Raw genomic sequence first — 16,251 nt, 5'->3', positions numbered from 1 at the left:
ATGCTGCCTTCTCAAACAAGCAAGTTAGAGCCTGTGTGTGTCTTTAGTTTGATATGTTCGTTGGATGAGATGAATAGAAGAAGAAGGTATAAGCCTGGCTGCTCTGACCTGCCAGGACCACTCAGCTCTGGTGTGAGTTGTCACAGAGCTCTCGGTCTGGTCACTTTTTTGTGCCCTGGAAACTGACCACCCGGAATTGTGGAATATGGTTTTATATGATATAACAGACCACTCCTGAGGCTATAAATGGCTCCCGAGGGCTTTTCTATGGACGTACACAAGGAAACAAAGAAACAGGCAAAGGAAAAGGGCTAAAACCAGGTGTGCTATTTAAAATACTTAACAATCATTATGGCATGGACACTGATGAACACTGAGTCTGGAACAAGTCTGGAGTGGGGTCCTAGAGGCCTCTGCTGCCATCACATGCTTAGTCACTGGGTGGTGGGGAGTGACTCATGGAGAAAGAACTGGGGCCGTAGTTGAACACAGTTGAGGCAGGGGGAGGTCTCTGGGCAGTGGCAACTTACAGTCCTATGAAATATTTTTGGTATTTTCTTGACATGCACCATCACTATTCTACTCCTGGTAAATTTGTACAACCCAGAAAATGTGCCTCCTCTCTTGGGCAAGCAGCTTGGGTGGTGGAGCGTGGGCTGGACCCCTGGTGCAGGGCATAGCCTGCAGAAGCCCTACAGGCAACATTTCCTAATAACAGTCTTAACAGGGAGTGGGGGAGGAGTGTGCATTTCAGCACTTCCCTGGGGCTGGCATGCTGTTTTCATGCTCATTCCAAAGAGGACATACACTGAACAGAGTCAAGGATCACTGCTTTCTTATATTACCTGGGCGGTCATCATTCTAGGTTATTATGGAATGGTATCTTGTTACAATACAGGGCACATGTTTTGCTTAAATTATCTCAGGAAAACTCTTGTACAACCTCTATCCCTCAAACTGATGATCTGATTCTCTTGCACAAAAGCCAAATTCTGTATTATGTTAAGTGTGGTGCAGGTTGAAATGATCTGAGATTATTTTGGCAGTTAACAATACCAGACACTAATTATTTAAATTCCTTTTAGGCCTTAGATGCAAATTCGAATTGTTTTGGTACAGGCCTGAGTCACGTCATTCATTCATTCAGCTCTTGCGTTTGGTCCTGTGCTAGGTGCTAATGATTCAGGGATGACTTAAATAGCTCCTGCTCTCAAGACCTTCCTTACAGTCGGCCAAATCATGAGGTAAATGGAAATAGGCAATTATAACACAGAGCAAGGATATGGACCTAAGTGCCACGGAGTGGGTGTTTGGAGAAGGGCTTCTCCAGAAGGGTGAGTAGAAGTCTTCTCAATCAGGCTACACCTTCACCATCGCACAACTCCGGAATCATGACCTGAGCCAAAGGCAGATGTTTAACCAACTGAGCCACCCAGGTGCCCAGATGTTTTGACATCTTAAACAGCTTGCTGGCCCAGGGCTGGCCCAGGGCTTGCTACCTCTTAGAGGTAGCAGAATACTCAGCTGGGATAATGTCTTTCGTATGCAAACCAAACCATGCTGCATTCACACTCCCAGCTCTCCCCTTATCCCTTTAATGTGAATTTTCTTTCACAGAAGCTTATTAACTCTCTGTCCTTGATACAGATACTTGGTGTTTCATCTCGAATGGGAGCCTGGCTCTGGCAAGACATCGTAGGCCCATCACCCTGGAGGACATAGGAGTGGAGGGCCTTGGTCCTTCTAGTGGACATACCATGCCCCCGTTCTCAGGGGACCGAGTCCCCTCTTTGAGGCAAAGGTGGTCACTTTACAAAAACTCACCGTTGGAACACTTCTTGGGCACCAAGCTGGTACAAGGTATGAGCTTTGCAGCTGTAGGAGATGGTAAAAAATGTGTCTTATAAGCTCTCCTCCCTTTAAAAGCTGCCAGATGAGTTAAGGAGGAAACACCTGAACTTATCACAGATGTGACCTTTTATAGTTTCAATAACCAACATTAGTCTGATACATGTTTCTGATCTAAAAATATTCCTCCTGGCTTTTCAGCAAAAGAAATACATACAAATGTCTTAACCACTACATCACTCACCATAGGTTAAAACTGGACACAAGTGCCCATGAACAGCAGAGTTCCACTGCTAATGCAGAGCAGCTGTTTATTTATAAAATGAAATGCTACACAGCACTGAAAATTAACGAACTTTAGCTATAGCAACAACATGAATGAATCTCAAAAATATGTTGAGTGAACTAAGCCAGGCACAAAGGAGTAAATACTGCATTATTACATGGATTTGAAGTCCTACGACAGGTGACATTGACCTGTAACATGAGAAATCAGGAGAGTGGTTATCTTTGGGGAGGGGACTATGGACAGTGTCTGGGATAAGGCAGGAAAGGGTGGTTCTAGGGGCTTAACTTTCCATTTCCTGATCCAGACAGTGGTTACATGGGTTTGTACATTTAATAAAATTTGTTGAGCAGTATGTCTATGATCTTGCATTTTTTTTTCTGTGTATATTAAATGAAAATGTTTACTTAAAGAAAAAATTATCTCTGGTTTTAAATGCATTCATTCAGGGGTGCCTGGGTGGCTCAGTCAGTTAAGGGCCTGATTTTAGCTCAGGTCATGATCTCTGGGTCCTGGGCCTGAGCCCCATGTCAGGCTCCCTGCTCAGTGGGGAGTCTGCTTCTCTGTCTCTCTTTGCCCCTCCCCAAGCTTTTGCTCTCTTGCATGCACTCTCTCTCAAATAATAAATAAATTTTAAAAAATGCAGTCATTCAGCAAATATTTAATGTGTACCTACCACATACTAAGTACTGTTCTAGGTGCTAGAAATATGATCTTAAACAAAATAGATGACATCCCTGTCATTATCGAGCTCACGTTCTAGTTCAGAGGAAGGAACAGCAAACAAGATAATTTGTATGGTGATGAATGTTCTCAAGGAGATGAGACAAGGCTATATATTAGAGACTTTGGCTAGAGTGGTGAGAAGCAGCTCTTTTGATGGGAGTGATAAAAAGGAACCAGGCATAGGGACATCGGGAGGAAGTGCATTTCAGGCAGAGGGAACAGTTAGTACAAAGGCTCTGAGGCAGGATGAACTTGTATTTAAAGGATAAAATAAAGGACAATATGGTTAGAACTGAGGTTGAGGGTCAGAGTATAAGATAAGAGTGGAAGGATCAGCAGGGCCAGGTCATAGAGGTCACATACTAAATCATTAATCTTTGTGTTGGGGCGCCTGCGTGGCTCAGTCAGTTAAACTCCTGACTTTTGATTTTGGCTCAGATTGTGAGATCGATCCCCATTTTGGGCTCCATGCTCAGTAGAACCTTGTGGGTTTTTTTTTTTTTTTCTTTTTAAGTCATTTTTTTATTGAGGAGCAACCAGTGATGTGCTGGTAAATATTTAATAACAGCTCTCGAGGGAGGAAGAAGTCCTGATTTGTAGTGTTAAGTGATTTCTCTGGTGTAAATATGTTCTCCATGGCTGATTTCAAGCTACCAAGGGGACAATACTAGGTGGGGAGCTGGGAAGAGATGTACAGATCTGGATCTCCTGAGACGGACAAACAGCTCCCAGTAGGTGTAATTGACAGAAATTTTAAAATTCGCCTTTTTATGGGTATGGAGCTATAAATTTGGACGAATGTATACCGTTGTTGTCAGAATTTACATTTGTCAGCATCACTTTGATGAGGTACAATTTGATGATAGGTAGGAAAGGTGGTACAAGTTCCTTCAGCATTTAGGTAATCACGAGGTATTTTTTCTAAGTGGAATTTTTTCTTAGACTATAATGGTTTGTTTCACATAATCTGATGGAGGATACTGTCAGGCATTTTGACTGTAGTGGCCCCTGGCTAAGATTCATTAGATGAAAGTAATAAAAGTAATTCAAGAATAATTCTAGTGTCTTTGAAGAATCCCAGTGTCTTTTCTGCTTAATATTCAGATGAAACCTGAAATCAAATTTTCATGGATGGATTAGAATATGGAAAATCCATCCACAGAGGACTGAGAGTCAACAGAGTATCTAGGGACAATATTTGATCTGAGAAAATCATGTTTTCAGTTCATCTGGTTTATGTCCTTTTAGTAGAGATGAATCCATTGGTCAAGAGAGTTGTAAGCATCAAGCATGCATTGTAATACAAGTGAATAACTTCATTAATAGAACTTGAATTCTATTTTTTTTTTTTAGAACTTGAATTCTAAACCAGAACTTTTGCTTAACCTCCCTGTACTTGAAATATTGTTTAAATACATATTCAAAAAGGAAATGAGATTTGAAAATTCATCTTTATAATGATCGAATATGAAAAACCGAGTTAGCATTTATTGAATGCTTGCTCCTTAAGAGCATATCCAATAATTTACTTGTTTAATCTTTAGCATAACCACTGGAGAGAAGTAACGCTATTATTTTACAGATGAACCTGAATTGTATACCTTGTAGCTATTATGAAAGAGAAGAGGCTTGTTATTATATCACAGCAAGGCTGACTGGAGATTTAACTGGAAATATTTTTATTCCTTTTGAGTTTACTCTTTCATGGGAAAGCCTCATGAAAATCTAGGTGTCAACTTTCTGTAAAAATTTTCATATAAATTAAATGCTGTTAGGTGTTCATACATCTGTACCACAGACGTGAGCAGTTTGAAAATAAGACAAGACCACCAGTGGTAACTTGCTAAAGGAAGAAGTTTTATTGAATACAAAGGACTGACAACATTTTCTGTAGGGCAATCAAATGACTCATCAACTTTGCATGTGACATTCTGTCAGATGAATGGGGGAGATACCTCTATTGATTGCCCACATAGCGCTTATATTTCAGTAACAGAAAGAAAACAGGACAGGCATTTTTTCTTAGGCTTGCTCACTTTTCCAGACATAATGCTCTCTCTTCTTAGAGAGTATTTGGCATGTGCTCTCTCTTGTGTCATAAATTAATTGTTTTGAGATTTCTCTTCCAGGGAGTGGAGCCTGGTGGTAAGTATTTTGCTGCGTTGGTCCACTTCCTCAAGAACTTTCTTAACCACTATGGCTTTGGCCAAATCTAAGAATTAAAATTTAAAAAGGAGATTTTAGAGAGTTGAGAAAAGATGAATAAGATCCTGTTAGCTAAAATCTGGAAGCAGCCCAAGTGTCCACCAAAGGATGAACAGATCAAATATGGCATATAATTCAATGGAATATTATTCAGCCTTCAAAAGGAAGGATATTCTGACACATGTTACACATGGATGAATCTTGAAGACATGATGCTCAGTGAAAGAAGTTATCAGAAAAAAGACAAATGCTGTGTGAGTCTACTTCTACCAGGGACCAAGAGTAGTCAAATGTGTAGCGAGAGAAGTAGAATGGTGTTTGCCAGGGGCTGGGAGGAGGAAGGAATGGGGAACTATAGTTTACTAGTTAGAAAGCAAGATGAAAAGAGTTCTAGAGATGGATGGTGTTGCTGGTTTCACCACAATATGAATGTACTTAATGCCACTGAACTGTCCCCTGAAAATGGTTAAGATAGTAAAGTTATTTGAGATGGAGAGAGCCCACAATGGGGTGAGGGTCAGAGGGAGAAGCAGACTCCCTGCTGAGCAGAGAGCCCAACACAGGACTTGATCCCAAGACTCCAGGATCAGGACCTGAGCCAAAGGCAGATGCTTAACAACTGAGCCACCTCAGTGCCCAAGACAGTAAAGTTTATGTTCTGTGTATTTTACCACAGTGAAAAAATTGGGAAAAAAAGATGAATAAGAAATTAAATCAATTAAAGGAATAACAGCATTTTTAATAGGAAGGACTAGGCAGTAAGCACAAATAGATGAATTTTTGGTGAATTTCGATTTCTTGGCTAGCTAAACATATTAGTTTAGAATTAGCACATATCTCTGAAGTTAGACATCCAGCACATGCCAATATGTATACTATAAGTCTTTATTGTTATCTATTCTTACTAAGCCCTGGGAATATAAAAATAACCAAGCTGGACATTGCAAATGAAATAGTTCAGCATAAAAAGAGAATTTCATTTTAATTACCTCTGACCTGATTTCCCATGTTTCCAGATCCATAATCTTTAGACTTGTAACCTCCAGACTTGCAAGCCCTGTGAACACATATTGTGGGAAACTCACAAAAGAGAATGATTTAGAGAGAACGAACTTTCTTTCTTTCTTTCTCTTTCTTTCTTCTTCTTCTTTTTTTTTTTTTTTTTTTTTTTTTAAGATTTTATTTCTTTGACAGAGATCACAAGTAGACGGAGAGGCAGGCAGAGAGAGAGAGGGAAGCAGGCTCCCCGCTGAGCAGAGAGCCCGATGCGGGACTCGATCCCAGGACCCTGAGATCATGACCCGAGCCGAAGGCAGCGGCTTAACCCACTGAGCCACCCAGGCGCCCCATTCTTTCTTCTTTTTAAAGAGTGTATTTATTTATTTTAGAGAGAGTACAAGTGCATGGATGGGGGAAGGGAGGAGAGGGAGAGGGAGAGAGAATCTCAAGCAGGTTCCACACTCAGCACAGAGCCCCATGTGGGGCTTGATCCCATGACCCTGAGATCACGACCTCAGCTGACATCAATAGCTGGACGTGCAACCAACTCAGCCCCCCCCCCCCCCCGCCCCAGAGAGAACCTTTTCAATTCTGGATGCACTCTTGCATTTTCTTTAGCTGTTTGGTGAGAACAGTTGCAGTGGGTTACACAGCTGAACTATTCTGCTTTAGCATCAAGGGGTGATTTTTAAAAAATTTTTTAAAAAGAGAGAGAGAGAGGACAAGCGGGGGGGCAATAGGCAGAGGGAGAAGCAGGCCTCCCACCGAGCAAGGAGCCTGACGCAGGGCTTGATCCCAGGATGCTGGGATCATGACCTGAGCTGAGGGCAGATGCTGAAGCCACTGAGCCACCCAGGTGTCCCAAGAGGTATAATTTTAATAGTCATACCTTGAACATAGGGCTTGTCCCATTTTGGTTTTGTAAGATGTTGTTAATTTGTATCTTGGTGGTCATGTATTATGTTTCATGTTTAGCATTCATGATAATGAATGCAGTCATGTCAGTTTATGTTCCCTTTCCAGGGATCTAAGCTTTTCTCCTTTTTCTGAGATCCAGGGACCTCAGGACATCTTTCCTGTATATTATTTCACCTACCCATCCTCTCCACCGATGAGGAGGCAGTAGGTCTCGATCTCCTTTTCCAGGTGGACCTTGATGTCAAGGAGCTGCTCGTACTCCAGCTTCTGGCCCTCCGTCTCGGTTCTGACCTGGTGCAGCTGCTCCTCCAGGGCCCCGATCTGAGCTTGGATCTGGGCAAGCTGCGCACAGTAGTTGCCTTCAGTCTCAGTCAGGGAGCACTCCAGGGAGTGTTTCTGTCAGGAAAGAATGAACCAGAGATGCAGAACCTGAGATACACAGAAATTTTCTCCGATCGGTGACTTTCTTCTCTTGTTAGTTTTGTCTCCAACTGTGTTTGATTTCCCACGGACACATGGTGAAGAAGGCTCTATAGCGTTCTTCAAAAGGAGCGCATCTCTCTTTTGGGTGGAATAAGCCAGAGACATCAATGTTGCTGTTTTAGCTATTCTGTTCTTATGTTCTAGGTTAATTGCGTAAATATACCTGTGGATATATTCTCACCAGGGTGAAGGGCTTTAAAACCAACTGGCACGCATTTAAAACGATACTCTGGGAGATGGTAAGAAATCATCCTCTTCATACCGTTGCTAAGAGAGATTGAAGTTCAATTTCCAATGTTTGGAGATTACGCTTCATTTCGGTCAGTTCATTCCGGGCTGAGGTTGTGGCCCCAACATCCTCAGAGATCTGCTGTTGCAACGAAGCACTCTGAAAAGGTAGGTGTGAGGAGGAAGTCTTAGTTTCGTGACCATCCCTAAGACGCAGAGGGGTCATTTTTTTGGACAGGACTCACCTTCTCATTGAACCAGGCCTCCGCGTCCCGGCGGTTCTGCTCGGCCAGGGCTTCGTACTCGGCCCGCATGTTGTTCAGCAGGACGGTGAGGTCTACCCCGGGTGCGGCGTTCATCTCCACGTTCACGTTCCCGCCGGCCGCGCACTGCAGGACCTGCATTTCCTAGAGGCAGAAAAGTGTGCAGCTCAGGTGTGCAGGGATCTCATAGAAAGTCAAGAGGCTCAGCTTTGAAAGGGTTCTTAGCATTCAGCCCCAGATGTGCAATGACCCTCGCCTACTTCTTAACATATCCCGTCTCACGAAGCAGCCTGCTTCATCATGAGAGTTTTTCAGTTGCTGCAGAGCTCTCCCATGCGGCGAACCCAAATCCCGTTTTTATGACCTCAATTCACTGGTTTTAGTTCTGTGGCACAGAAAAATTCCCTTTCTGAATGAAAATCCTTAAGATATTTAAAATGAATTGTCCACCATCTCTTACTCTAGCCATTTACAGCCGAAATGTCTCCCCCTTGGTGGACTGGTCTTTGAATCTGCTTAGCAAGCAGCTTTGATGTGTTCTTGGCTCAGCTAGAGCCTGAACACAGCATGAACTGGGGCGGGGGACTGAGTCTGAGTTGTTCTGAACAACTGAAATAAAACTTATTATTATCATGAGTAATACTAATAAATACTTATGTGTATATATTTATACTAATTTATTTGTTTATTTACTAGTAATAAAGGAAGGGCACTATCCTCTATAGGATTCCTAGCTGTTTAAGAACCTGTGACCCTTACACAGGGACAGTTGGTGTCAGACACAGCTCTATGTGAATTCTGGTTCTGCCTCAGAGTGGTTGGGTGAACTTGAGAAAGTTGCCTAACTTCTTTGAATCTCAAAATGGTTATCTGAAAGTTGAGGATAAAAACCCTTCTCTGAGTGGTTGAAAGAGGTGAAGGAGCTATTAGTAACATGACCAACAATATACCTGGTGTATAAATGCTAAATAAATGCTAGTTATTATGATCATTGTCATCACCGTAGAAGTTGGAATCGGTCTTGCAGTCCAAGTCCACACACGGCTCCATCTGCAGGGTGTGCTGCTGGGATGGCGTGAGGTGGTTCTCTCAGACAGACTGTGGTTGGCAGACCTCACTGTGTGCGCTGAAATCCTACCGGTCGGCTTCCGTCTCTACTGCAGAAACCTCTCCTCCCCACCCACGTCCTGGGTTTGCATTGGTCTTTATGACGATCAATAATGAGGTTTTCTTTCCTTCCTGCCCCAAGTCCCTCGAGGGATTCTAGCATTCTTTCCTCCCTGTAGCCCCAGATCTGCTCTACCGTCAGATGTGGTTTTTATTTCAGAGGGCTTCACTTCCCCAGTTCAAGCAGAAAAAGATAAAAGAGATACATGTGGGTTTGCCTGTAAGTGAGGCATTAAAAAAAAAAATCAGTGGCGTTCAATTTATCAAAACTTTATTGAGTAATTATCATGGGCTATATCCATGCTCGAACCATACAAATGTTGTTCTTTGAGTAGTTATTTTTATAAGACAGGCTCATGACTAATCAAGTGGCATTTTTAGCCTGGTCTCCTGCTTTAAGTATTTGGCTTGACTGTAGAAGCTTTTCAGCTGTTTAAAAAGATCAAGTCCATTTTCAAAGAAAAAAGATCAAGTTCATTTTCAAAGAATAAAGACTTTTTTCCCCCCAGAAAACAGTGGTTCTAAAAGCAATTCCAAAGATGTGTCTGGCATAGTGGCTGTGGAATCTGATTTTAGGATCTAGCTTCCAACAGTGACTGCTTTGAAGTATGCTCTTTATTTGGAAGAAAAGATTTTGATGTAACAATTTATTTTCAGTCTCACTATTTTTATAGACACACCTATTAAGAATATGCATTAATATTAAGTGTATATATTTAATGTATGTACAAAGTAAATGTTTAACTGTTTTGAATCTGCCACTATCATATAGGAATTTAGATCTAGTTTTCTTAGGATTTCCTTACGGTAAGTATATTTATTTCATGTAATTAGATGTAATCTCTTAACTGTCCCATTTTAACTTAGCTATAATTATCTAGCCAAATACTACTCTTGTAAACCTGATTGATCTGAAAACAGGATTCTTTTTTCCTTTTTTCCCATGGGAAATCTGATGAGAGAGCAAGGTTGAATCTTGGCAAATTCTTTGCCATTTCTCAAGACAACTCATGCCTCATTGCCCATCTGACAGTAGGTGTCTAGCACCAATTTCTTATCTAAGAAGTCAAACCCATTGTCTTCCACCAGATGGATGGTGTCTGCAGAGGGATAGCAAAATGCACATTGGCAGTTCTTACCTCCTTATGGTTCTTTTTCAGGTAAGTCATCTCCTCACTGAGGGTTTCATATTGAATCTCCAGGTCTGTTCTGCACAAGGTGATTTCATCCAGAACTCTGCGTAGCCCATTGACATCACTCTCCACACTCTGGTGAAGAGCCAGCTCATTTTCATACCTTAAGGAATATGAATGATTTTCCAGTATTTCATATGGTGAAAGAAGTAGTCACCAATCAATGATCAAGAGCTAGAATTCTGGAATTTTGAAGTGGCAGATTTGGCCACAAGAGACATTTTCAAATTCTACTGCATAAGAATAATTACTTTCTTTAATTTGAGGCATTTCTTTGGCAGAAAATGAACTAGGGGGTTGGACACTGCTTTTATTGCAGTTTGTGCTTTATGTCTCATAACCAAAATATTTTTTAAAACTAGCATTTATTTCATTTCATTTCATTTTTACATTCTGTTTATTTTAAATCTAAGTGTTTTACCAGGGTTGGAATAAGAGTTTGTCATATTTAATGGAGGGCTCAAAAAATAAATTCAATCTAAGGCTTTGTGTTAATTCCCATGTATCTTTTCCACTCCCTGAGTCGACTTACTTAAGTCTGAAATCATCTGCTGTCAGCCTGGCATTATCAATCTGCAGAACAGCATGAGCGTTGCTGGTGGTGGAAGCAATGATCTGGAAATGGGGAGTTTGACAGTTAAAAGGCAATTTAGCACAACCAATAAAAAAAATAAGTTTATTTCTTTTTAAGATTACAGAGTTGGAAGGGGCACCTGGGTGGCCCAGTGGGTTAAAGCCTCTGCTTTAGGCCTGGGTCATGATCCCAGAGTTCTGGGATCAAGCCCTCCATCAGGCTCTCTGCTCAACTGGGAGCCTGCTTCCTCCTCTCTCTCTGCCTGCCTCTCTGCCTACTTGTGATCTCTGTCTGTCAAATAAATAAATAAATAAATAAATAAATAAATAAAATCTTAAAAAAAAAAGATTACAGAGTTGGAATAATAAAAATTAATATAGCTACTAGATAGTTTACTAGTGACTAGATAATGACTAGTTGTCATGAGATTCACCAACTGAATCTGCTTAATGCTTATTTCCAATGTCAAATTGAAATTCCCTTTAAGAAATTACCCATGGGGGTGGGAGCCTGGATGGCTCAGTCAGTTAAGCATTCGCGTTCAGCTTAGCTTGTGATCCTGGGGTCCTGGGATCGAGCCCCAAGTAGGACTCTCTGCTCAGAGAAGAGTCTGCTTCTCCCCATCCCTTTGCCCCTCACCCTGCTAGTGCCCCATCACTCTCTCTCTCAAATAAATAAATAAAAATCTTAAAAAAAAAAAAAAGAAATTACACATAGGGATGAACAATGTTTTTAGTATTCAGTAAAGAAAGGAAAAGAACATTCAGAAATAAAACTATGTAAACACGATCGTGAAATGTAGCTTCTTACCTGATTTTTCAGATCATCAATTATTGGGAAATATCTACTATAGTCATGATCAAGACCACGGCAAGAACCAGGGCCAAATTTCTCGTACCAGCCCTTGATCTTCTGCTCCAGGTCGGCATTGGCCTCCTCCAGAGCTCGCACATTCTCCAGGTAGGAGGCCAGCCGGTCGTTGAGGTTCTGCATGGTCACCTTCTCATTGCCCGACAGGAGGCCTCCCTCATTCAGCGTAAAGCCCGCGCAGAGATTGCTTCCCCCGGCATTTCCTCCTGATGAGCTGCCCCCGAAGGTGCACGAGAAACCACTTCCAATCCCGGGCATGCTGCAAGCGTTGCCAGCTCCAAAGCCGGTCCCCCCGCCAGAGAGCCTGAGTGATCCCGCAGTAGCACGGGGACAGGCCCTCCGGGACCCACTGGAAAGCCGAAGAGACATGGTATCAGGGCAGGCGTGTTGCACAGCTGTCTTGGAGAGAGCCAGAGCACAGTGCCTCCTCGTCTCAACTGTTTTGTTTGCCTTTTTATAGACAATTCTCAAGTGTGTTCTGGATGAAATTCTGCCTACATAGAGTAAAACATGGCTTGCCAGCCTCAGCAAGTTAGCATAATTGGATGATTTTTCCTAATTAGTAACTAACTTAGCTGGGCTGCTTTCTGTAGGAGGGCATTGCCCTCAGGTTGGTGGTTATCTGAGAAATGGGTCTGGGTGGAGCCATGTCAGTTTCCTTAGTGCCCTCTTAAATTGCAGGTGAGTCATTCTTGACTTCCATCCTCAGAAGATAAAACTCATCAGTCCACCACACAATAAAAACCTGGCGTCATGGTTTTGGGCTATTATGCTAATAGATATGGATGTTTCTGAGACTTTTTCTACTTTTATTTTCACAGTTCTTTTCCACGGAAGTAGAGAACAGACCTGTAATGGCTAACTCCCCCCCCCCACCCCCGCCCCCGCCCCACATGGTCCTTCAATCCCTGGTTTCCACTTCCTCTTGGCACTGTCCTAATGGGAAGTTAACTTCCATTTTGGCTGACATGCCATCATCTTCGGTTGACACTTGCTTATGTTTGGGGATAGTTGTCTTCTCTCATCCATTTGGGCAATTAGGAACACACCCCTAATTGCTGTTATGTGTTGTGGGACTTCCGAAGGACATTAACGTATTTCCTGACCCTGCAAAATCTGAAGCAAACCTGGAAGGAAATATTTCATCTGTTTTTATTTCATTGTGGGTTAGCTTAGGTGAAAGTCATCAGTAGACTAATTATTTATGGGGTGTGGGTTCCCAGATAGTCATTGAAAACCCTGAAAATTTTGGAAGTTTCTGACACATCTGGAAATTGGCTTGTGGACAAAATTTCCTTGAATATTTGTTATGGGTATGATGTTCATCGTTCATTCACTTAACAAATATTTATTCATTCATTCACTTAACAGATTCATTCATTCATTCACTTAACAAATATTGATTAAACATCTATGATGTGTCAGTTACAGTTCTGGGCACTTGGGAGAAGTAGATTCATACATTATTTGTCTTTTGGTGACTGGCTTATTTTATTGAGCACAATGTCTTCAGGGTCCAACCACGTTGTAGCATGTGTCAGAATTTCTTTTTTTTCTAAGGCTAACTGATGTTCCATTGCACGTGTATACCATAGTTAGTTTACCCACTCATCAGTCAATGGACATTAGGGTTGTGTTGCTTTTTGGCTGTTGTGAATAATGTTACTACAAACACGGGGGTACAAATATCTGAGTCCCTGCTTTCATTTCTCAGGGAAATATATACCAGGGTGGAATGAATAGATCATATGGTGATTCTGTTTTTAGTTTTTTGAGGAACCACCATACTGCTTTCCAGAGTAGCTGCACTGTTTTATGTCCCCACCAATAGTGCACAAGGATTCCAGTTTCTCCAGAACATCACCAACATTTGTTCTTTTTATTTCTTTTCTTGATAGTGGCCATCCTGAGGCACAGTAGGTGGTACCCCTTGGTGGTTTTGATTTGCATTTCCTTAATGATGTGTGATGTTGAGCATCTTTTCATGTGCTTGTTGGCCACTGGAGTATCTTACCTGGAGAAATGTTCATTCAAGTCCTCTGCCCATTTTTAGAATCATGTTTGTTTTTTGTTGTTGGGTTGTAGGAGTTTGTTATATATTCTGGATATTAACCCATTATCATTTCATTGTTAAACAGGTTGACTTTATCACTCTTTTTATTTTTGGACTATGATGCTTTTATTTGAGAAATGACTAATTCTCAAGGTCATACACATATCTTCCTATATAGTTTTCTAAATGTTTAATCATTTTGTGTTTCACATTTAAGGCTTTGGTAGTTTGGAATAATTTTTAAGTATTCTTTTTTAAAGTTCTTTGATATAGAATCAAATTTCATTTGAAAAATGAAATCTAGGGGCACCTGGGTGGCTCAGTAGGTTAAGTGACTGCCTTTGGCTCAGGTCATGATACCAGGGTCCTGGGATTGAATCCCACTTTAGGCTCCTTTCTCAACAGGGAGCCTGCTTCTCTTTCTGCCTCTGCCTGCCACTCTGCCTGCTTGTGCTCTCTCTCTCTCCCACCCTGACAAATAAATAAATAAATAAATCTTAAAAAAAAAAGAAATCTACCTGTATTTATGTTTGAAGTGAATCTTTTGTAGATAGCATATATATGGGTTGTGTTCTAGAGAAACTCATGCACATGTAGTAGCTGAAATGTACAGAATGTTTATAGTAATATTGTTCATACTAGTCCCAAACTTGAAGCAATTCAATAGTGGAATGGATAAATTGTGCCAAATATTTTAAAAGTTTTGCCAGGCTGGGAGTTGTGTAATGGTATCTCCTGTGGTTTCAATTTCTATTTCTCTGATTGCTAGTGAGATTGAACATTTTTATACATTTATTGGCCATTTAGGATTTCTCCCTGCACATTGAAGATATCCTTCTACTGTCCTTTGGATTCCATTGCTGCTGTTGAGAAGTTGGCGTTCATGCTTATTGACACTCATTTGAAGGTAATAATTCCACCTCCCCTTTGTCTGATTTTAAAGATATTCTATTATCTTCATTGTTTTGTGGTTTCACTATGATTTATCTATATGTGGATCTTTTTATCTTGTCTTTAGCTTTGGTCCATGTGCATTTCATTTTATTTTGATGTGTAGGACTTCCTTAATCTGTGCACTGGTGTCTTTCATCAGTTCTGGAAAAATTTCAGCTTTTTATCTCTTCAGATATTGCCTTACTCCAATTGTTTTATCCTTCTGGAAGCCAGAAAGGGTTTGCTTTCTCGATTTTGACTTTAAACCAATTGCTAGGGGGTAGATGCAGTGCCTGTTCTGAGGGCCTGAAGCTTATTCGATGTTTGGACCTCGGATAGTAGTGCTGGCAGAGGCACTATAGGAACTGAAAGGCAAACCTGTATTTGAATGAAATAAGTGTTACTTCTGATACTTTATCCCTCCAGGATAAAGGGATTTAGTAGCATTATCCTGAGAGCATGTGGTCAGTTTTCCTTCTAAAAAAATGGTACCATCTCAAGGGCTCAGTTCCTATATCTGCCAATGACAGGTCAGTGGTTTGACCAGGCTTAGAGAGACGGAGTCTAAAGTATAGACTTCATATTGGTCACAATGGCCACTTCGACAATGGGCTCATTGTGCAAGCACTGAAGTGGTGAAGGGGGAGGTTGGCTGACCTCCACAAGATGAATCAGCGTGTCCACATAGTTTCTCTGGGGTAGCTGTTCTATAAAGGGCATTAAAACGAGCCATATGCCTTGTGCTTACTCCCAGGAAAATGCAAGTTTCCTATGTCCATATTTTTTATAGGAATTGCACAAAAATAAAATTTATTAAAAATTCTTGTGTATAAAGAGCATAAAGTGGTACTAAAAATAATAAATATGTTGCATTACTCATTTATTCCTGACAGGAGGAGATTTTTGTCTTTTGTAGGCATTAGTGAAACCAAATTCTCCACAATTTTACATATTTGATGACTTAAAAGATTTTCTATAGACTAGCTTCTGGACACATTTCATACCTTATATCTCTTCTGTTATCTACATATTTATTTTTGGTGCTGTGTGTTATAAGATTTGTTCATATCACAACTTGCGGCCCTGTACCTTTATGGTATGATACGGATGGGCACAGTGGACAGTGAGAATATTCCTAGAAGCTTCCCATGGAAATGCTGAGAACCTCATTAAATATCCCACTACTTTCATCTCAAATCCTCTTGACTTAGGGTGACATTATATCCATATGCTTACAATAGGTCAGTTTATGTCTGCTAATATGCCTGGTTAATAGCATCCTTGACTCTCCCTCAAATGTTATATTTGGATAATAAATTGTATGATCACCCCATCTTAGATGTGATAGATCACCCCCAGACATGAGAGAAAGAGCGAGGGAGGAGAAATTGGAGTGGAAAGAGAAAGCAGACTTAACCAGTGGTGCCAAAATTATCTTAGTTTCGCAAAAATGGCTATGCAAAAAAAAAAAAAAAAAAAAAAAAAAAAAAGCAAGGGCCCTTCCT

At 41.1% G+C, this 16,251-nt stretch overlaps 1 protein-coding gene across 1 annotated transcript; it reads right to left on the bottom strand.

The window, feature by feature from the left end:
* Positions 1-4,749: 4,749 nt before the first annotated feature.
* KRT25 (keratin 25) lies at positions 4,750-12,129 on the bottom strand. Its single transcript, XM_059380969.1, has 8 exons — positions 11,701-12,129; positions 10,849-10,931; positions 10,263-10,419; positions 7,939-8,100; positions 7,728-7,853; positions 7,161-7,378; positions 6,055-6,122; positions 4,750-5,072 (listed from the first exon to the last, which is right to left on the bottom strand). Exons 1-8 carry the CDS (start codon positions 12,127-12,129, stop codon positions 4,963-4,965), a joined length of 1,353 nt encoding a protein of 450 aa, XP_059236952.1. The 3' UTR covers positions 4,750-4,962.
* Between the last annotated feature and the right edge of the window lie 4,122 nt (positions 12,130-16,251).

The sequence above is a fragment of the Mustela nigripes genome, chromosome 16 (assembly GCF_022355385.1).
Source record: "Mustela nigripes isolate SB6536 chromosome 16, MUSNIG.SB6536, whole genome shotgun sequence".
Taxonomy (NCBI): Eukaryota; Metazoa; Chordata; class Mammalia; order Carnivora; family Mustelidae; genus Mustela; species Mustela nigripes.
The sequence above is the reverse complement of the archived record's forward strand: the minus strand, read 5'-3'. Positions and strand labels throughout refer to the sequence as shown.